Source organism: Cynocephalus volans, chromosome 11 (assembly GCF_027409185.1).
Source record: "Cynocephalus volans isolate mCynVol1 chromosome 11, mCynVol1.pri, whole genome shotgun sequence".
NCBI lineage: Eukaryota > Metazoa > Chordata > Mammalia > Dermoptera > Cynocephalidae > Cynocephalus > Cynocephalus volans.
The window spans coordinates 57169176-57191555 of NC_084470.1; the positions used below are offsets into that span (position 1 = coordinate 57169176).

General features: G+C 57.9%; 1 protein-coding gene across 1 annotated transcript; it reads right to left on the reverse strand.

The window, feature by feature from the left end:
• Positions 1-384: 384 nt before the first annotated feature.
• Positions 385-22351, reverse strand: ALS2CL (ALS2 C-terminal like). The gene is made up of 26 exons (XM_063114807.1): positions 22327-22351; positions 18369-18497; positions 17320-17518; positions 16849-16914; positions 16234-16399; positions 15634-15765; positions 14857-14976; positions 13388-13446; positions 13177-13243; positions 12567-12763; positions 11495-11560; positions 10990-11088; positions 10728-10889; positions 9954-10065; positions 8789-8866; positions 7854-7984; positions 6436-6609; positions 6216-6312; positions 5816-5973; positions 5161-5229; positions 4084-4257; positions 2776-2818; positions 1912-1973; positions 1654-1803; positions 1231-1327; positions 385-821 (listed from the first exon to the last, which is right to left on the reverse strand). The coding sequence occupies exons 2-26, from the start codon at positions 18469-18471 to the stop codon at positions 741-743; spliced, it is 2862 nt and encodes a 953-aa protein (XP_062970877.1). The 5' UTR covers positions 18472-18497; positions 22327-22351; the 3' UTR covers positions 385-740.
• Positions 22352-22380: the final 29 nt, after the last annotated feature.

Here is a 22380-nt window from a genome sequence, read left to right on the forward strand (position 1 = left end):
CGTCGTTTACATTGTGGGTAAGCAGACTGCAGTTCGTGGGCCTGCAAGCCCACTCTGTTGACCGCATGCAGGTCGGTGTGCAGCTGGAGCTTTCCTGCCTTGTAGCCCTCAGAGGCCAATTGGGTCCTGGGGCAGACCTGGAAGGAAGCAGGTCCCCAGAAGACCACTCATGGGACAAGGGCCCAATAAACAGAGTGGTCACTAGCAGCTCAAAGCCTTCTGACCAGGAATGGAGAAACAGGGAATGAGACAACCAGTGACATGAGAATTTCAGTTACAGCCCAACACAGTAAAGTCAGACTTTGTAAAGGACTCCAGAATTCAGCGAGCTGGAAGGGAGGTCATTTAAAGACCATCCACTCCACCATTTTACAGATGGCAACACTGAGACCCAGAGAGGCCCAATAACAGGAGCAAGGCTCAGGCTAAGAGAAGCCAGAGGCTCCTCATGCCCAAACTGTGAGCCACTGCAGGTTAAGGGGTCATCGGAGACTGGTCTAGTGGCCAACAGAAAACCACCAGCTCCGGGCCACACCCATCACCCTTCACCCTCATCCCGGTTAGGGCAGCAGTGGCGTCTCCCTGTGCAAAACAATGCACCCTTCTCCTCCAAGAGCAGCCTCCGAGGGCCCATCCCACCCTTTGTCTGTGGCAATGAAGGACAGGCCAGCAGTGCTTGCTTCCGCAGGAAGTCCACAGCGACCCCTCTCAGCTCTGCAGTTTGTCCAGGAGACGCCCAGCTACCAGAGCTCCCTGAAGTCCCAGTGGCCCGGCAAGCAGTGCAGCCTCATGTCTTCCTTTTGGATGTGCTCGTAACAGGACTGGCAGGAGAGAGGCAAGGCTGGGGCCAGTGGGTCTGCCCACCCGCAGGCACAGGTACGGGCTCTAGGACCCAAAAGCTGGGTGCACCACCTCCCCAGCCTGAACCAGCCATGGCTCCAACGCAGCCCTCAGCCACAGTCTGCAAGGGAAATGGGGCCTTCCCCCTGCCCCACTGTGCTGGCAGATGCAGCCTGCAGCAGCCACGCCCTGGGTCCCCACAGCTGGGATGCAGCCTCCCTGGCCCCTTTTAACAAAAGCAGGACCAGGGAGCTGTAAGGACCCTTCCCACAGAGACAGACAGGGGCCGTGAATTTGAGCTCATCCCCACAACGGTGTTGGGGGGCGGGGAAGGGGTCTGCCCCAGTGGCCAGGGCATTTCCACCTCGGCCCACAGCCTCTGTCCCTCACCTCCAGGGCTGTAAGCAGGAAGTCATACAGGCCTCCTGTGTGGACGGGGTCCATCATGTCACGGATCAGGTGGATCTCAGCTCCCAGGTGCTGGATTCTGGAGAATACACTCCCCCCAAAAGAGAGTGAGAGAGAGAAGGAGAAAGGGGCGTCATGGGCAGGCACCACGCAACTGAGGAAGGAACCCTGGCCTGGATGGCTGGACACCTGGAGTGTGGTCCTCACTCTGCCCCTGGCACCCACAGAACCCGAAGTGGGACCCTGCCCTTTGGGGGCCTTGGTTTTCCCATCTGTATGGAGAAAAGCTGTGTCCATAAACCCTGATGCTCTGAGATTTCCGAGAAAATTTGGCTGGGGGTGGGACAGGGTGCGAAGGGACCCTGCTGCAGCCCATCCCCAGCTCCCAGCCTGGCTGGGACTCACCGGGCTCGTGATACCACATAGATGAGCAGTGGCAGCAGGTCGTCCATGGGAAGCTTGTGCTCCCGGCCCAGCACCCGTGACACCGTGGTCTCGATTTCCCCATATGTCCTGTCCAGCACCTCCAGCTTCTCCCGCGGGTCCACCGTGGTGCTGCAGCAGGGTAGCTGGCTCCAGGTCAAGGCCCTGGGGTTCAGTCCCAACCCGGGGCCCCCAACACTCCCACCTCCAGCTCCCCATCCTCCCCAAGGCATGACTCACATGATCTTCTGCAGGCACTCAGTGGCTGACAGGAAGCACTTGTCCCTGATCAGGGAGCACCTCTGTGTGGTGGGGGAGAGGGCTGGATGAGGCAAGACTCTCCAGCACTGACACCTTCTCCCAGGGCCTGGGCTGGCCCTGAGCCCCTTGCCACCCTCCCCTTCCCCATCACTGACTTCAGCACAGCACTACCCTGAGGGCTGAGTGACCTGGGGCAAGTCACAGCTCCACTGTGGGTCTCAGTTTATGCAACTATAAGGTGGGATGGATGGTCTCCAGGAGGTTGGGAGGATCAAAATAGATAAAGAAGTCAGTCATTGTAACAGCCAGTGGTCACCGGTGCCGCCCATTTCTGAGTGACTATGTCAATGGTCCTCAGTCCCAAGGGCTTGTTGAAACAGATTGCTGGGTCCACTTGCTAAGTTTCTGACTCAGTGGTCGGCAGTGGGTCCAAGAATCTGCTTTTCTAATAGGTTCTCGGACGCTGCCGCCACGGCTCTGCAAGCGCATTTAAGAACAACTGCCTCAGGTGCCCCCTTCCCCCTCACAACAGTCCTATGAGGTGGTTCTAGGATTACAGCACCCTTGTACAGCTTAGGAAACTGAGGCACAGAGCTCAGGAATCTTGCCCAGTCACAGAGCCAGTAAAGGGGCACAGCCATGTCTGAGCCTGGTCATTATGGGCCAGTGGCTGCACCCTCACCTCACCAGGAGGTCAGAACAAGCAGAAAGCCTGGTCTTCAAACCCCTCTGCCCCTCCGAGCAATCATGAGGCAGGGGGCTCCTTGCAAGCCTGAGCAACCTATGGGGGCCCCTAGCTCAGGGCACCCCTACCTGGGGCAGGTAATGGGCCTACCCTCTCACCTGACTGGTCGTCAGTGTGAGGTCCTTGAGGGGCCACAGGTGCCTGAAATGGAAAAAGTGGACAGAAGGCTTTGCCAGGACAGGCGACAGAGCCTGAATTCAGAGGACAAATTCCCTTTGCCACCATGTCCCCCAGCAAGGCTGAGCACAGGAAAAGGGAAGGAAACGGGTCCACCATGGCATCCCTGAGTACATGTGTGGAGCCTGAGGCAAGGGGAGGCCAAGGGATTTCCGGAGAAGGCTGCGCTCCATCCAGTGCCAGAACTTGAGAGGAACCTGGGGGGCCAGGAGGTGAGGGCAGCGCTGCAGGCCAAGGGGCCTGCATGAGCAAGATCATGAGGACACTGGCCTCTGTTCCAGAGGCACTGGTGAGCCAGTGCAGAGTGGTGAGCAGGGAGGGATGCAGCCATTGTGCAACTTAGACACATCGCAGTGGCGCAACATGGGGCAGGGACTTGGAGAGACAGCAGAGCCAGAAGGCCATGTGGAGGAAGCGGCAATGAGGCAGCAGGAGGGTGGGGAGACGAGGGACACTTGGGAAGTCGTTGGAAAACAGGTCTCTGGGCTGGTGACTGGCCAGATGCAGAAAACATGCACCGAGATGGAAGAAGAAACAGGGATTTGAGGGAAGTGGGAGGAGCACCATCGCTATGTGACAAAGAAGGCCTGGCTGTGGAAGGACAGTGCCCGTGACCTTCCTCAGGGACAGGGCTCACTCATGGCATCCACAGATCAGAAGGGGTGCTGAGGAGAAAGGACATTTTGGAGACTAAGGAGAGAAGGGAGGCCCTGGGATGTGGGAAACACCCACTTGACCTGCCCCCAAAACAGTCCTCAGTTTCCCCTTTGGGACATCCCCTCCCTCACTCTCAGTATAAGTGCCTTAGTGGTGGATATTGAGGCAGGCCTGGGCAATCACAGCCAGCATTCAAGGGTGGGCTCAAGACCCAAGCCAAACTGGTGAGGGGCTCCAGAGACCGGAGCTGTTGTGAAGGAAATGCCAGCTACCTGTGGGGACAGTGGAGGGACTGAGCTGGGAGGACACAAACCTCAGGTGGCTCATGCCAGGCTTGTCACCACAAAGGGAAGCCAGAGAAAAGACCAACAGAAAGAGAGAAAAGGTGCTTCCCTTTGTCATGCTATTGGGCCCCTAGATCCAGCCACACCTGAATGCACAACCCCAGAACTTCGTGTGTAGATGAGCCAATTTACCCCCACCCCCCTTTTCCACTGAAGACAGTCTGAGTTGAGTTTGTATTTTCTGCCATGCTAGAGCCCTGACTAACACAGTGTCGGGGGAAGGCTTACTTCTGCACGTCCAGGAACTCGAGCAGCTTGGTGTCGGGGAGTAGGCTCAGGTTGGCAATGCCCTGGCTGTAGAGACTGTCCTCCCGCTCATGAAGAAGCAGGTAGAGAGTGAAGAGCTCTGAGTAGAAGCTGCGTAGCATGAGGGGCAGCACCAAGCCATACACTTGCATGTCCCTGAGTGAGAGACCAGAACAGGTTGGGGTCGGCAAGGCCTGGGGGTGGGGATCACTACTTGGGGCTGCCCTTCAAAGAGCCCATAGAGCTGCTAGTCCCACAATAGTGCCTCAGCCTCCAGAGCCCTCCACTCCTTAGAAAGCCCTTTCCAAGCCTGTCCTTGGTCATCATTCGCGCATTCAATTGATATCTGCAGCTGCCTCATTCCCTCATTTGACTTTGAGAACTAAATGGCTGGTGGGGCAGGAATTTGATCTCAATCTGACTGAAAGCAAAACCGGGACCCCGGATGAACAAGCAACTTGCAGCAAAGATCTCAGCAACCATTCCAGACTAGTCCAGTCTGCCTCCCAGTCTGCTGTGCTACCTACGACTCCAGGGGGAAGTTCTGCCTAATATCTAACCCCATTTCCCACCCCTCCTGCAATGCAGTGACAGAAAGGCCACTCTGATCAGGAGCATCTCCAGGCCTGGAAAATTGGCAAATTGTAAGGTTTGCTCCAGGGACTGAGGGAGATAGATTTATTGATCTACCTAACTCCTGCTCTATGAGACCTCAGGCTCATCCCCTACCAGTCCTCAGCTTCCCCATCTGTGTGCAGGGAGAAGGCTATGCCTCAGGGAGCTGCTCACCCTCCATGTACCCAAGATGAGGCTGAGATGACACATTTAGAACAAAAATGCATTCAATGCATTGTGGCAGTGTCCCCTCCCTGGTTGCTCACAGGACAGAAGTCATCGGTCATTTTGATCCACAAATGATCCATGAACAATGCTTAGGTCAGTAGCATGAATGCCCAACACTTCCCTCAGGAGCACCCCTTCCCCTCAGGGAAGCCCAAGGAGCAGAGGTGTGAGGGCTTCCTGAACTTGGCAGACACCATGGAGGCCAGGGCCGGTCACCTTGACTCTGCGTCTTCATCCTCCTCCAGGGCCTGGCCCTTGCGCTGTAAGGCAACCCGCAGCAGACCCCTGCAAACCAATGAGAGAGAGATGGCATGGCTGCCACCTCCCACAGAACCAGTGCTACCCTCTCAGTCACCAAACGTGAGAGTAGGTGGCCTCTGCCTCTCAGAACTGTGGACATAGGGCCTACAGAGTCCAGCTTTAAATCTCAGCAGATAGAAGGCTGGAGCTACAGGATATCAACCAGAGAACCCTGGAACACCAGCAACATAAGGAACTACAAGTCTAAGGCTTCTATTTGTATGTTTGATGGGGTCACAGCTCAGCTTTGTACTGGCAATGAGATCTGAGTCCAAGACCAGGTTCAGCCTGCAGTGGGTTAGTGTCCCCTGGGGTCAGGGTCAGCCCAGGACCTGGCTGGGGCTGGACTCTAGCTGTAGGCTGCAGTTGGGCCCTTGCTATCATCTCCCCACCATCTGTCCCTCTGCTCACCAGCTGCACACGGACCAACCCTCTGGTTCTTTGTTGATTCTGACCTGAGGTGGAGGCACCATTCCTACTGGGCTGCCAGGCAGAGCTGATGCTTGGGAAGGGCAACCCCCAACCCCAGGGTCACAGGGCAATGGCTGTCCCCATGTGCCATCGAGCTCACCTGTAGAAGGCCCAGATTTCCTGGGCATGCTGTTTCACCTCCTCCTGGGCCAGCCCCTGCAGGTGCTTGTTGGCCCCAACACCTGCGTAAGTAGCCTGGAAGGTCAGCATCAGCGTCTGGAGCAGCTTTCCCAGTGGGTGCAGCGAGTTGCTCAGAGCCTGGGCCAGTGCAAAGGCAGCAAGGAGACTCTCAGCACCAGGGCCTGGAGCACAGCACACCCAGACAAGCCTCCCAAGACTGCTCCCATTTCATAGATAAGAACACTGAGGCCCTGTGAGGACAAGGAGCCCAGGGGCCTGTCCCCTCCAGTCTGCACTCTGCTGTGAGAAACGGAAAGCCTTCCTCATGAGAGGGAAGGGAGAAGGCCTCTCCCTCAAGCCGCCCATACTGGGGCCCTCACCTTCCTCAGGTACTGCTGCAGGGCCTTGGGCTTCCGGTGCTGCAGCAGCTCCTCCAGGATGTCTTCCATACTGCCCGCACTGTCCTCGGGGTGGGTCCTGGCACACCACACACAGCATCCCTCACCCATACCTGGGCCCAGGCCAGCACCCCGCTCCAGGGAGCCCTCCCCCCGGCCCACTCTGACTTGTAAGTGCACATACGCACATGCCGGGCCTCACCTCTCACAGCGCAGGTACTCCTGGGACTTGCGCAGCTCCTTCGAGCTCTGCACGTGGAAGCCCAGCATAGCCTCCTGCAGGTCCCCAGGACAGCCAGCATGCACAAAGTCCCTGAAGGGGCTGTAGGCTCCCTGCCAGCGGCTCTCTACGGGGAAGACACCCAGACCCAGCTGCCTGTGATGGGAGGGGAGAGAGGGGAATGAGTGGTGAGAAGCTGGGGGAGAAATGGAGCTGTGGTGGGCAGGACGCTGTCCAGGCCCTTGGAGGGGTGGATGGATCGGGACATGCAGATGGGGCTGACCTCCAAGGCTCCAGGAGGAGAAAGAGAGGCAGAGAGAGAGACAGTGAGAATCTACCTTGTGACGGAGGAGAGACAGGGGCGCATAGAGTCCTGGGAGATGGAGACAGAAAGATGAGCAGATCAGGAGAGATGCAGGCCAGGTCCAGGTCCAGAGAGTGGTCTTGGCCCAAGGAAGACCAGTGCCTGAAGTCCGGGATTCCCCTGCCTCAATATGCCACTCTGCCCTGCCCCACAGCCGGTTCCTTCTTGTGGTTGACCCCCTCCTGGCCAACTGACTGGGGCCTGGCTGTGTGTATCTAATGGACACTGTCTCATGGGGCCCTGTTCTCCTGCATCACCTCACAGGTCACCCTACACCTGCACCCCCCTGGGCTAGGGCACGCCCCTAGGGATTGTCATCCACTCCCAGCTCCTGCTGTCAGGGAGAAGAAGCAGGCAGGGACGATGGGTCAAGTAGTCAACTCTATCCCCTCCCTACATCTGAAATGCTGCCTAGGACCGCTCCCCATTAAAACTGCCCCACACACAGATTCCCTAATCTGCAATGTCATCTTCCTCAACAGACATGGCAAGAGTCACTACTTGAACTACAGTTTTCCAAGGAAGAACTCTGCCCCCTTGGAAACAAGGAAAAGAGGTCTGCCCCCTTCTCAAAAACCCCTTGATAATGACAGTGAGTCCACTTGGCAAGTTTCCTTCTTCACCTTGCCTGCCAGGGAACTCAGAGCCTGACTAATGCTTAATCATAAATATTGTAGGGCCTATCTGCACATCCCTTTCTTTTAAGATCAACTCATGCTTTTATTCTCTATTTTTTCTCTTGTGTGTTTGCTTTGTGAACTGTCTTGTACCCTTTCTAAAAAAAGAAGCATGGGCTAAGCAAAGCCTACAAATAGTTTTCTCCAGTTTTGTGGTGTATGGAGTTATCCTGATTCCAAGAGTCTCTGCAGGGTTCTGTGCTCTGGGCTATCTGAACTCTCTAAAGTGCTAAGTGTTAAGAAGGGGTACAGAGAAGTCCCTCTGATGAGACCTGAGTCCTTGGGGTGAAAACAGACACACCCAGACACAGTCCCCAACAGACTCTGGAATGCCCAGGCCAGAAGGGCCAGGTTCTCACCTCTTGCAAGTGCTGCTCGGGTCCAGCGGGAGGGCAGCCATGTCCAGCACACCCTGCACGTTCAGTCCTCTCCCTGCCCCACTGCCAAATGAGCCCTCCAGGGTGAAGCCATTAGGGAAGGTGACCTTGCCCTGGGAGCCAGGAGAGGAAGGCAAGGAGTCTGTCTGTCCAGCCACCCTTCCATCCAATCATGACAGGCTTTGTGCCTGTTCCTCTGGGTCAGAGAGGCTAAGGACTGATAGATGGGCTTCCCGCCATCCATTCAATCTGCCCCACCAGGAAGGGCTCAGAATCCTCTACCCCTGCAGAAGCACCCCAAAAATCTGTGCCCACCTCTCAGGGGCTCACCTCTGATGTAGGAGATGGGGAGAGAGGTGGAGAAGAAGGGACTCACAGGAAAGAGTGGGGAGAACCACCACGGTGGGGCTGGGCTGGGGGTAAGCCAGGGACAGCAAAGGCCTGGGGAGGGCAATTCTTGCTGCGTGGGTCTGTCCCATTCATAGCACCCTGGTCTCCACTTGTACGCCAGTAATGCCCTCCAGTCATTGTGAAACCAAAATAGCCCCCACATTTCCCACAGGGGCACAAGTGCCTTTTGCTGGGTCTGCTTGGGCAGGAACAGACTAACGGACAGTGACACCAGGTACAGCTTCGCCAGGCACTGGTGGTGACTGTGGTGGAAGATGTACATTCTGAACTAAGGAGCCACTGGGGGACACAGCCAAGAGGTCACTAGTACCCTCTGGACACAAGGCAAGCCCACCGGCCACCTCAGCTTGGTCCAGAATCAAATGATAAACCCATGGCAGGGAGCTGTTGCCGTGCCCACCCCTTGAATGGGATGGAGGTGGGAGCAGGCCCTGGCCTGCCTGCCCCACCCCCTGCCTGCCCTGAGCTCAGGAAGGGAGATCACAGACCCCAGCCAAGGCCCTCACCTTCCCTACAAGGGTCAGGTCCCTGGTGAAGGTGCCCTCATACAGGGAGTCGTCTTCAGAGAGAAGGATGCCTGAGCCCTTTGGAAGGAAGTGGGGAGAGTAGAAATGGTGGGTGAGGAAGGGCCAGGAAACCAGGGGTGGGGAGGTGGACATTGACCCAGGGGGAGTGGGCCCTGAGCCCTGTCACTCTCCCCAGGATCGTGCCTAAGTGGGACCCTAGCCCTTGGCCTGTTGAGTACCCACCCCATGGACCTCATCCGTGGGTTTCCCTAAACACCCTCAGACTGGCTCCTCACTCCGCACAGCCTCCACAGGAAGCCCCTGGGAACTCAGGAAGTGCTCGACTGTCCCTACTTCCCTGATTCCTGTCACTGACCCTGGGGAGAGTCGAGCTAATCAGGGTCCCTTGCCATGCTTGTTGCCAGGAAGCTCAGAGCCAAAGGATACAATTTGTGTCCAAGTTATTTCTGAATCTGTTTTGTGTGACTATTCTTGCCTTTTCTTCCTCTTTCCCTGTAGAGCCTCCTTCTATCCTTTCCAGAACAGAGTGAAGCATAAACAAACAAACAAGCCATAAAACAGGAACAGCCATGAGGCCGCAGCCCCCCAGGCACCAAGCACCTGGCAGGGTGGGTGAGGCGGAAGGGAGAGCTCAGGCTCAGCTCTGCCACTCAGTAGAATGTGACACTGGGCAGCTTCTCTGGTCCCTTCGAGCCTCTCATTTGTCATTCATACACATTTGTCCTTCATATGCTAGGGATAATGATATCAGCCTGCAGGGATCCCGGGAGGATCCTACAAGATGTTGGTGGGAGGCTTAGCCCAGAGCCAGGCATTGAGTTAGGGGTCTACAAAGGTCAATTACTGAGGCTACTGGCATCACCGTCACTGCACACTTCATTCTTGCTACTTCACTGAGTCCACAATAAGTACTCCTAGTCTGAGTTGCTGATGGGGAAACTGGGGCTGGGAGGGGCAGGGATTTGGCCCAGGCCAGGGTAGATGGGTAGCAGACCCGGGTCCCTGCCCAGCTTTCTTCAGCACCTGGGACCAGCTTCCTTCCCTGGCCACCCCTGACTGGCCTCAGCTCAGCCTCAGGGCCCCCAGAGCAGGCGGGGTACAGGGAGAGGGACAGCTCAGGACACACACAGTTCACCCCACTCACCACCATCTTGTCCGCCTGGAAGGTGCCCTGGTAACAGACACCTGCCTGGGTGACCACAACCCCAGGGCCATGACGCTGGTTGGCCTGCCACATGCCAATATAGCGCTCGCCCCTGGGAAAAGAGGAAGTGCAGCCAGAGTTGGATCCGAATCATTCCCATGCACTTTCTGTGTGCTCCGCGGGCATGGGGAGGGGGCACAGGGGGAGCAGTGACATCGCCTGAATCCACCCAATTCAGGACCCCCAAGAGTATGGAGGAGGGAGGGAGTCTGCCTGGGGGAGGACATCTTGCGGGTCTTCCCGGTGGAGGTGGCAGGAAGGACAGATGGAATGGGGTGCATACAAAGCCTGGGGAGCATGTAACAGATATGTGGGGACATGAGGTGGTCCAGAAAGGATGGAGGGGTACACAGGAGGCTCTGCTGGGGTGAGGACAGGGGAGTACACGAGGCCTCAAATACCAGGCCACAGACCAGGCTTCATCCCACAGCCCAGAGAGCCTGAAAGGGCTGCAGTCCTCAGATGGGACCAGATCAGGGGGTCAGAAACTCCTCTGAGCAGGAGGAGAGGCTGGAGTGTGTGGGGGGAAAGGGGTCCAGCAGTCGGGATGGTCAGGGCTCCCTCAGCCTGAGCCTCAGCAACAACCCAGGGAGTGGAGGGGAAGTGAGGGACTTCAGGGAGACTCTGTGCGGGACAAACACCAGGGAGCCTATACCCTGAGACAATTTGGCCTCCGCCCCCGGATACCAGGGGTGGTGGCCGCAGAGTGCTCACCTGTCACCATCCTCCTCGATGCCATAGCCGCTCCTTTGGCCCCTCTCCCAGTGGCCCGTGTACCTGAAGGGCTGGGAGGCCTGCGGGGCACTCTCGAGGACCCCAAATCCATGCCGCAGGCCCGCCTGGAAGTAGCCCTTATACACTTCGTCCATGCCGTGCCTGGAGAGGGTCACAAATGGCTGGCCCTGCCTCACAGAGCTGGGCCCAGAGGGCATGCCCACCCCATGAGCTCATCCCCCACCAGCCTGGGGTCACTTACTCACAGATGCCATAGCCACACATGCTGCCTTCCTGCCAGTGGCACTTGTAACAGTCGAACTTGTCCTCGGAGGCCTGGGGTACCAGGCGGATGCCAAAGCTGACCACGGGTGGGGTGGGATGGGAAATCAGCCCATCACACCTCCTTCCTGCCACCCAGGCATGTCCCTGCCTCCAGGAGCCTTCTCAGATGACAGGAAGGATCTCAAGGTGCCCCATCTTCAAAGGGACCCTCTCAGGACACCTCTCCCTCTATCTTGCTCCATGCACTTGAGAGCACCTCTGGCCCTGGACCACCCCCTCCATGACCCCAAGCTGAGACCCGCCCGGCCCATCAGGGCTGCCGTTTCCCTTTTTACAATGAGGGGAGCTGGTTCAGAGGGTCTCTAAGTTCCTGCTTGAGGTTTGGGAATTTAGGACAGGGCCAGGCTGGTGACTGCAGCAGGGGAGGAAACCACTTCCCTGCCTACCACACACATCCCAGCGTGAGCCCCAGCCAGCCTTACCCGTGCTCCAGGCCCCAGCAGAAATCCCCCACATGATTCTGCCCGTCTGGCCACTTCAGGGTTCCCCTGGAACACAGTCGAAGTCCATGGGCTTCAGGGCCACCAGACCCATCCCTCAACAGCCTTCTCAGCCGGAGGTCTTCTCAGAGGCCCTCCCTTCCCTCACCCCCAGCACTCCCTTGGAGTGGACTCTGACCCCACCCAGCCCTCTTGTCTGAGCTCTAAGACCCCTTACAGAAAGCCCCATCAGCCCTTCTGTAGTCCTGGTGCAAACGCACCAGCAGTCTCATGGGGCACACTCACCACATCCCATAGCAAGAGCCCGGGAAACATCAAGGTTCCCTTTTCCCTGACCAACAGGAAGCTGGGAGCTAGTCAGTGGGGTTTCCCCATCCTCCTTCCCTCTTCCAGTGTGCCATTGTTTTTTCTATCTTTTCATTCATGAGCTTCCTCAAGCCCTTTCTGAGAGTAGGCAGGGTACAAGAAACTAACAGCTATGATTGAGAGGGTCACCTTGTGAGTCCCTTCTGCCCTCTAGGTCTGTTTTCCCAGCTGTGGCATGGAGTGTAGCCACATGGTCTTTAAAGTCCTGCCTGCTTGTGGGGTCACACAGACCTATGATTGAGGCCAGACTCACCCTACAACCTGCCCCAAGCCCTGGGGCAGGTCAAGCCAGTCATTGGGCCTCGGTTTCTGCACCAGTGAAAGGGTGAACGTGCTCCCCCAGAGGGGCCTCGTGAGGGCCTATGGTGGCAGAATGTGTGCAGACATGTCACCACCACCAGGCACTGTTGTGGAGATAGGAGAATTGCTCCTCCCCTCCTGTGGATGACACCGCAACTGCAGGCCCTATGGGCCAGCCACCTGCAGCTGTCCCTTACTTTCTAGTGTCACCATCACAACTTTATATGGCACAGACCTACTCTCGACCAGGCCCAGTCCAAGAGGACTAAAGAGAGACTCTCAGGGACACACAGACCCACTGACCACAGACAATAACAGCCTTTGGTAAGTGCCCTAAAGACCCACCTGCCCTTGAGACCCCCAGGAGACCAAAGCTCCAGCCACTCACTTGCCGTGGGGCCGGCCCCAGCACCACTCGCCCTCATATGTGGCCTGGCAGAGCCGGCCCTCTGCGCGGAAGGTGTACACCACACAGCGGCAGGCAGGGGGCTCAGATGTCTCCAGGCCTGCCCCCAGCACTGGGAAGTCCTTCTTCCCACGCAGAGCCTGGCACACAGCCTGGGTCACCTTCCACTGCCAGACCACCTGGTGGGACGGGAAAACACAGGACAGTCACCACTGCTGGAGGTATCTCCTCTAAGAAGCCTTCTGGGGCAGCTCCAAGTGCCACCCCCTCTTCTCCCACCTCACTGTCACTTGGGGGAACCTCTAACTACTCCATACTGACCCCTAAGACTCTCCACCCAGACCTGAGATCTTTTTCTGCAGTTTCAGGGCCTGCTCAGAGGGGCTGGACAAGACCACAGGGCAGGGATCAACACAGGCCCAAATTCCAGCTTCCTAGAGAAAAATAGCCAGCCTGTTCTCTGTGGCATTCTGATGCTTAGCCCAGGCTGAGCCCAAGGCACTCCTGTGGAGCCTGCGGGGTGGCACACTCTGCTCTCCCCCTGCCCTGTCCCCTGCACCCACCCCCCAAGTCGCAGCTCACCCACATTCACCTGGCCCTGGGAGTCCTTGGCACAGATGAAGAACTCCTCTTCAGGCGTGAGGATGCGAAACACATACCTAGACACACGGAGGTGACAATAGGCCCGGCTCTGTCCAGAGGGGTGACAGGAGAGCCCAAGTTGGAGCCTGGGGTGTGGACAGGAGTCATGGGGCGGATGGAGGGAGGGAAGGCCTGGGGTGTCAGCAGAGCGGGGAGCTCACCCATCCTGCCCAGGATTCACCCACACCAGCTTCAGATCAAAGGTTTGAACGTTGTGGCCCTGGAATAAGATGGACACAGGTGTCATCCAGAGCCCAGACCAATGCTCACTTCCCCTCTGGCCCAGGCTTGCTCCAAGCTCCAACCCAAGCCGCCCCCAGGCTGCTCAGTCCAGCATGCCCAGTACCGCATTCCTCACCATGCCGGCCTGCTCCCCACCTCAGAGGCAGCCCCTCCATTTCCTTTCCCACCCCACGTGCATGCCAGAGTGGTCTTCTGGAAACACAGCTCAGGCCCTGACAGCCTCTTACTGCCTGGGGGTTGGAGACTCACAGCTGGGCCTAACATTTGAGACCCCACAGACCGCTCCAGGCTTGTGTGCCCCTAGCCCTCACCCTCTCCACAGCACAGCCTCTGCATAGTCGCACCTTCCTGAGCTTGCCCCAAACTCTCCTCGCTCTGAACCTTTGCTCCTGCTGTTTTCTACCTGGAATGCCATCCTGCTCTGAGAGCCAAACGGAACATTCCTTCCTCTGGGAAGACTTTGTGTAGTGACCTCCCGCCTGGCCCAGGCAGGCTAGTCACTGCTCCATGGCCAGAAGGAGGAGGAGGCATGAGGCCCAGTCCTGCCTGAGAAGTTCACCAGACACAGGCCAGGGACAAAAGAGGGTCCTTTGCATGTGCAAAGGTCCAGAGGTAGCAAAAGGCTAACACAGTTAAGGGACAGTATCTCATCAGTGCACCTGGAGCAAAGTATGAAGTCAGGAGTGGAAGGGAACTCAAAGTAAATCAGAACCAACCCCAAAACCAGGATTTAAGAGACATGCATCTGGGCTAGGCAAGCAGCATCCCTGTGAGGCCTCAGCCTCCCTGTCTGCAAGGGAGTTCCAGGCCAGAATTCTAGGAGGCAGAGAAGACAGTGCCGAGGCCATCACAAGGGCAACATAGTTCAGGGGTGATTGAGCACAGTCAAGGTTACTGACCATGCAAAAATATTCAAACCCCAGGTCTGCCTCTCTCCTGACTTTTGTAATGCTGAGAGCACAGCATGACTTCTATGGGGTACTTTTCTCTAGAAGCCTTCTCATCCCGACTTCCTTGGTCACTACAGGCCACCCATGACTTCCTGTCCAGGGTTTCTCTCTTATTTGAGTATGAAGGAAACTAAGAGTTGTTTGGCATCTGCTGTAGGACAAACTCACTCACAATGATCCCCACTTTCCAGCTGAGGAAACCAAGGTGAAGATGGTTAACCAAGGACCCCAGCTGCGAAGGGCTGAAGGCAGGATGCACCTTGGGTGGCCTTTCCCACGGGCCATGCTCCTTCAGGGACAGCTGCAGCTGACCGCCCCCACCACCTCCCCAAGCCCATGTTCTCAGTCCCAGCTGCTTGTCCCTTTCCTGCTCTTTTTCTAACCAGACCCCAGAACCCCACTGTGGCCCCAAGACCTCGGATCAGCACCACCCCAACCTGCAGCAGGATGAGGGCATCATCAAAGAGCAGCACACGCTCAGCCCGCAGCGGTGTGACTGTCACGGGTATGTCCTGGCTGTCTTGCAAGAGCCGGTGAGCAGGGGTGCAGAGCACATCCTGGTGGGGCAAGGAGAGAGGTGTGGGCTCAGGCACCCCTCTCCTGGAAGCTGCCACTCCCCCTGCACCTCAGACACCTCCTGGAGGCCTCCTCCGTGCACCCAAGGTGACCCCCAAGCCAGTGACAGGCACTGGGGCTCTGAGGTATGGGGAGTCATTCCTGGCCTCTCCCAGCAGGCAGTCCTTCCCTCTCTTGAAGCTTCACTCATTCCTCTCCCGTACCGCACCCCCATGCCATGGCCCCAGCCACACCCCATCAACCCTCACCCGGGGTTCTGCAGTGCTTGCCTCCCTTCGGCAATTCTTGTCCCCTCTACCTGTTCTCCTAATGCTCTACCTGGCCCAAGCCTGCCCTGCCCTCTCAGGGCACAGGGCACTCTCCTCCCTGCAGGGGCTGTACATGCCGTGGTTGAGACCCCTGCATGATTGGTACAGTGTGGCTGACTGCCTCTTCCCCAGAGCCAGGTCAGGGGCTGGCCCAGGAGGTGCTCAGCAGATGGATGAGGATGGCTAGACAGAGGGACCTTACAGCCATTTGGTTCAGCCACCACATCCCCTTCCAGATGGGAGAACTGAGGCATAGAGTGTAGCAATAGGCTCAAACCATGCTCAGTGTGGGCCCCCTTTCCCTGACCACCCTTTAGGCCCTGAACTCACCCTCAGCCGGCTGCTCAGGGTGTGCCAGAGGGCCTGAGTGGCCACGGCCTGGTCCAACGCCTGCCTCGTGAAAGACTGGAGGTCCCCAAAGTGGGTGGCTGCGTGTACCACCAGCTCCCGGGCAGGGTGATGCTGTAGGGGGACAGGGCAGCCAGTGAGGTCAGGGGCTTGTTGGAACTTTCTCTCTCCCTATGACAGCGGCCTTGGCCCTGTCCTGGCCCCAGCTGATCAGGAGGCCTGAATCTATTCCAAAGTTCACCCTTTCTTCCTGACAGCTCCTCTACTGCTGGGGTGTGTAGGGGGTGGGAGATTGAAGACGCTGACAGAGGAGTCAGGACCATTCGATGACACCCCTAGCTTGGCCCTGAGGCCACACGTCCTCACACCCAGTACCTGACTCTACATCTGTTCACTGGGGCTCTGCTGGCTCCACCAGGACAGGGCCATGTGCCTCAGGCCCTACCCCCCGCAGCAGGAATGTGACCCCCTCTGACCCCCCAGATATGACTGGGTCCTTCTTGAACTAGGGTTCCTGAGTACAAGCTGGGTCCCCTGAGCCTGGGCCCTCTTTCCACCACGGATTGCACCCCTGACACCCACCTTCCCGATGGCGTCCGCAAGTTTCAGCAGGAGGAGCACATACTGCTGCAGGTGATGGGTTAACGGCTGGCAGAGGGCCTGGGCCAGTGCTGCACTCATCGAGCCCTCTGAGCTCACGCCCCACAGGAGCTGCCGCAGCACCTTCCGCTGGCCCCACCAGTACTCGCTGCACACAAGGAGGGCCATACCCAACCTTCAGCCTCCCTTCCTCCCTTCCCGCACCCACCACCATCACCTCCCTGCCCTGACCAATCCCTCCAGATGCCAGGGCCAGCCCCAGCCCCAAAACCTCTGCCCTATCAGACGAACACAGTGCCTGAGTTGCCCTGCCTGAAGGCTCTGTAGCAATCTCAGTTTACCACCACCCACCCTGAGGGGGAATGCCCCTCCTTCCATGCCCCAGGGCCACCCAGCTAATGGACGTCTGGATTCTGCTCCTGGCCTCCCTAGAACTCTGCTCCCTCTCTTCCAGTGTGGATCAGTGTAGACTTGTTAGAGCCAGGAGTCAGAGTCACAGACTGTGACATTCGCTGTCTCGGGGATGGGGCTTCCCCAAGCCTGCCCTCATCCAGACACGCCCACCCGCTCAGGGCCACTGCAGGGGCCAGTGCTCACCTCCTCTTCTTTGCTGCCTTCTGAAAGGCCTGCACCACCACGCAGCTCGTGTAGGACTCAACATACCTGCAGGCAGCACAAAGGACACCCTGAAAGCCTCTGCCCTTCTGGGGTCCCTAGATCTCTCCCACTGAGCAGCTACAGCCCTGAGGGCCCAGATGGTGGCCTGGCTCTGGGCACAGGTGGCCTCAAGCCCAAACCCAACAAGACAGTTCTAATTCACAAAGTCTTTCTTCCCTGGGAGGCCCCAGGGCTCAGGTCTGGAGTATCTAAGACTGTGGCCAGGCTAACACACAAGCCCAGTTGAGGACAGGCCCAGGTATGCTCCACCTCAGGTGAGCACCAACGCCAGGCTGAACCCAAACCTTTGCCTAAGGCCCGACCCAGGTGAGCCTCCACCCCAGCTGAGCCTTAATGCCAGGTGGCGCTCTGACACCAAGGCCAAGCCCTGGCCTGCCTCAGTGGTCTTACTCCATGTAGATCTGCAGGACACGGTCAGCATCACGCAGCAGCAACAGGGATTCCAGACTGGTGGAGTCCGGGTGGCGCAGCCTCTTCCGCAGTGACTGCAGGCTCCCCTCAGTCACCTCCCAGAGCTGCTGGGAGCTTCTGTGCAGCTGCTGCAAGAGCCGCAGGCATTCTCTGCCCTGGGGCTCCAAGGGCTCTGGGGCTGGGGCAGGAGCACAGCCACACTGTGAATGAGGACATGGCCACTCCATCTCCCAGGGAACATGCAGAGGCCCAGGGTGTTCACATGAGAGCCAGCAGCATCCCCCAGCCCTGGAGGTGCAGCAGGGTCCTGTGTCCTGGGGGTCCTCAAGACAAGACCGGTGCCCCCTAGAGCTCAGCAGAGGAAGGGCAGGCTGGGGCAGTGGGCAACTGCCCTTGAGAAGTAAATAGGGACACGTGTCCACCTCCTCACTTTAAACAAGGATAACCCTGATAATCTCAGGGAACTAAGTACACTAATTCCCCCTGTATTTCTGGGCCTCCTGACCCTGTACCCCTCAGATCCAGAATGTGGAGTCCATGGGGTCACACAGTCAGTCCTCTTCCATTTCACAGATGTACAAACAGAGGCCCTGAGAGGAAGGCATCTGCCCAAGGTCACTTCACAAGTGAGACCCATGCCGGAAATTAAACTTAGGTGTCCTGCCTTCTAGTTAGGGCTTTTCCCGGCACCAGCAGGTGCCCTGGATGGAAGCAAGAAGAGAATTCAGGCAGAGGGCCATCTTCAGTCCTGCGCCCTGGGAGAGGAGGAATTTCATCTCTATGCACAGCCAGGTCTAGGCTATAATGTAGGTTCATGGCCTGGCCCCAAAGGGATACTTTGAGAAGGGAGCAGCCAGCAACTGGGAGCCAGGGCCATAGTTCCATCAGAAGATGCCAGTAACAAGTGTTACCACTCTCTCATTTGAGGTGAAGAAAGCTATGGCTGAGAGGGTCCAACAAGGCAGGACTCCTGTCCCTAGGACCATTCCCGTTTCCCCTGCCCTCCCCACTGGAGAGCCTAGACTCACCGGTCAAGAGCAGGGGCTGGAGGATAAGGCTGTTGATGCGGGCGAGGGTGGCTGAGAAGACCTCCTCTAGCCGCAGCAGGGCTGCCTCCTCAGGGCTGCACATGGCCAGGGTGCCAGGCTCAGGGCCTCCTAGGTAGGGCACAGGTCAGAGCCAGATAGCACTGGTGGGAGCAAGGTCAGTGCCCATTTTCTCAGGCTTGTGCTCAGAAGCAAGGCCCATTACCACCTACATCAGAATTGAGCAATAAGCCCAGGTCACCTCAAAGGGGAGTTCATGGACTGGCCACTGACCCCTGCCCTGCTCTCTGCCTGGGCCCAGCTGAAGGGGGCCTGAAGGAGTGGGAGAGAAGTCTCAGAACTGCCAAGGGAAGCATCCCTTTCTACCCAAAAGGGTAGTTGCTCTTCAAGCCCAGTTCTGGCCTGCTTGTTCCCCTGCTCAAACACCCACCATGGCTCCCAAGTGCCCAAGGCAATATCAGGGCTCCCAAGTGCCCGAGACAATATATCAAGAGCAACATCTGCTCTGACCTAGCCCCCTTTCCATTGCATCCCTGCAGTCTCTGGAACTTTGCAGGGACTCTGCAGTCTCTGTAAAAAGGAACATGTTGTAAGAGAAGCCCAGTCTTGTCCCTAAAGCCATGGCTCAGGGCTCCCTGTCACCCAACAGGGATGTGTAGCAAAGAGAGGTCCGGAGGGATAAAGGGAGTCTGGAGGCTTCCTGCTGGAGCCATGAAGATGGAAAAGAAATGAAGAGGAAGAGAGGACAAGGCATGCAGGGGGTGAACTGTGAGAGTAAAGGCTCATGGGTGTGAGGGCTCCACCCCTGGGGGTGGCCCACCAAGCAGTACCCTAACTGTGATGGAGCTTGACTTTGCCTCATTCGACCATGGAGAGCCTGGAGGACTTCAGAGCAAGGTAATGATGGGTCCCAAAGTCAGACTTGGGAAAATGAACTTGGTGACAGTTGCAGAGTCGATGGTGCCAGGCAGTGAGAGAAAAGGAGGTCAGTGTGGGTGAGAGCCCCGACCCTCCATGTCCCCCCAACCAGGCTGAGCCTGCTGGATGGGTCCCACTCTCCAGAGGTCAAGGCCATTGGGGTGGGCAGGTGGGCTTGAGCCCTGGAATTTCCTGCCCTGGAGGGAGGGCCCTTCCAAGCAAGTAGGAATCACCTGGGAATGCAGCATCCTGCCTGGAGGGAGGGGCAGTGAGGGGCCAGGCTGAAACTCAACCCACCATCAACCAATGGCTCTACTTAGACAAAGCCCTCCCCCCACCAGACCACGGTGCCCTCACTTGGGAAAAAGGTCAACTGCCCAAATGACCTGACTAGATATCTCAGAGTGGAGAATATAGGATCTTTCAGCCCAAGACACTTAGACTGTGCCTCTCCCTGGTTCTGACACTGAGGCTCTGGAGTTAGCCAACCTGGGTGGAGCAGGGGACATAGTTGAGGCAGCTGATGATGGGCAGGTGACATAGGCAGACCCAAAAGGGCAAATGGGATGGGGTCTCAGCCCACCTCACCCCAAAAAGGCCATGGGGCATCCCAGGCCCCTGGCAGAGCCTATGACTCCCAGGGAATTGACTGGAATGGAGTGAGGCGGCTGCCTCAGAACTCTGGCCACAGGCCCGGGCCCAGGAATTCCTGCCACACCTTTCCTGCTGCTTCAGGAGGGTGAGGCTTCAGGAGGGAGAGGCAGGAAGGGGAAGCAGCTGCAGCCATCTTGTCTCTCTGCTGGCCCCTGTGGCAGCCCCAGCCCTGGGGACACAGGGGCTCCAGGTCAGTTCAGGCAGACCAGAAGAGCCCATCCAGGGAATTGGAGGTGCAGCAAGTGTGGCCCGGGCCCACCTGACCCTCACCCATGTCTCCAGAAACTGATGGAAAGAAAAGTCTGTTTGGGAGTGACCTTTCCACTCTCGACTGGCAGTCAGCTGGGGTTTGAGCTGAGAGGTGAGGACATCCAGGGCTGGGGGAGGGTGGCAGTAAGGCCAGGATGAGAGGTGCAGACTGGGAACCAGATCAGGGCAAGTCAAAAAGACACTGCAGTAAATAACTGGCTGCTGAGAGGCCTTTAACTCCAGCATCCCCCATACTCACCTGAAAACCAGAATCCCCACCTCAGCCAAAGCCACATCCTAGGCAGGGAGCTCTCTGCCCCTGGAGAGAGCCTCTCCACCTCACACTTCCTCTCCTCCCCTACTGCGCAGTCTGTCCCCAGGGCCTTGAACTATTCTGGACTCATGGCCAACAACTCATCTCCCCCAAGAAAGGCTTGTGACCCCCCACCTGGCCTTTCAGCCCTGACCATGTCCCAGCTTATCCACAGCCCTGCTCCCCTCTGGGCCTCAGTCACCCTTCTATGAAATGATCTGACTAGATCAGAGCTTTTCAAACTATTTTAGTTGCCCCTTGAAAGGACAAACTGGTGGGGGGAGCTTCTCTGGGTGTGGGAACCTGGTCCTCACCCCCAAGCAACTTGGGACCACTCACGGTGAGCCCAAAGACCCAGGTTGGTAGCCACTAACTCTGCAGGCCCTTCCATGTCTGTGGCTCCAAAGGGATCTCTAGCCCTGGGAAACTGAGTTATGCTGCCCAGAGGAAAGGGCAGAAATTAAGCATGACTGGGGAGGCATTTGGTGGGGGGAAGGCTGTAGTTGAGGCTGGGAATCCTATCTGATGACCTCAAGGGGCCCTGCTCCCAAGCTAGGAAGTTTGGGGCTTCCTCCAGTAAGTGATGAGAAGAGTGTAAGGACAGGAGCAAGGCCAGGCATGACTGTGCATGAGTACACCTGAGTGTGTGCGTGTGCAGGGCAGGAGGAGGGATGAGGGGGCCCAGCAAAAGTACTCCCCTCCCCAATCCCCATCCCACACCCCTCTGCTCAAAGGCAGAGCCCCTTTCCCCCCTCCACCCCTCCAGTTCAAAGGTTCCTTGGTGGCAGGCTGCTCACGATATACAGATGGGGAAACTGAGGCCCAGGAAGGACAGAAGGGCCCACAGACACTATCTGTAGTCTCTATCAGTCCTGGTGTGCCCAGGTGAGTCAGCTGCTGTCCCTGTGGCATCTAACCAGTAGGCAGACCTGCTCTCTCCTCTGTCCACACTAGGTCCCTCTGGGGCAGGGTCACTGAGGCCTCCCCTACCCTCTCCCAGGCCTGGCCCCTCAGGTCCCTCAGGCCCCTCAGCCACACCCTGTCAGGGCACTCACTGTGGTATTTCCTGGTCTAGACAGGAAGGGAAGTTCTGCTTGCTGTGGAGGGTTCTTCCTGGGCTCCCAGGAGGCCCCTTAATCAGCGTGTCCAGTGGTGGACAGTGAGAAGAGGGACTGCCCAAGTGAGGGGTCACTAAACAGTCACAGCAGACACCTCACAGTCTCTACCTCAGCCCCTCCATGGCTCCAAGCTACTTGCCCTACCCTCCTACCCTACCCCCACCCTTCCAGTCGCATATGTCCCAGCTTCCCTTCCTCTCCCTTCCCAGGCACACGCAGTCACGCAGTCACGCAGTCACCGTTGTTTCTCAAACACGAGACCCTGTTCCAGCCACCAGCCGTTTGCTTGTGCCATTCCCATGCCGGCAACGCCACTTTCTCTGCTTCTGGTCGGGCCCTTCCGCCCTGACCAGCCGGTGTCACCTCCTCCTGGCAGTCTCCCAGGTTGGGTGAGGCCCCGCGGCCCTCGCACCGCGGCCCAGGCCAGATCCCGGGGTGCTGTCTCTGTGCTGACCCTAAACTCGGGTGACCACAGGGCAGGGAGGACGACGCTGTGAACCGCGCCGGGGCTGAGGGGCAGGGCGGTGGGGGTCTTCCCACCAACTCAGACGGCCCGGGTGTGCGTGCCGCCAGAGACCGAAGAGTGCGGCGGGACAGCGACGCGGCGGCCAGACCCCCCCACCTGGCCGAGGAGAGCCTGGAGCGGAGGACCCCGCCCACAGACGCGCGCCCTCCGCCGCGCCCTTACCTGTGCGGTGGCGGCGCCGGGAGTGTCCCCGCGGCTGCTCGCGCGCCACCGCCC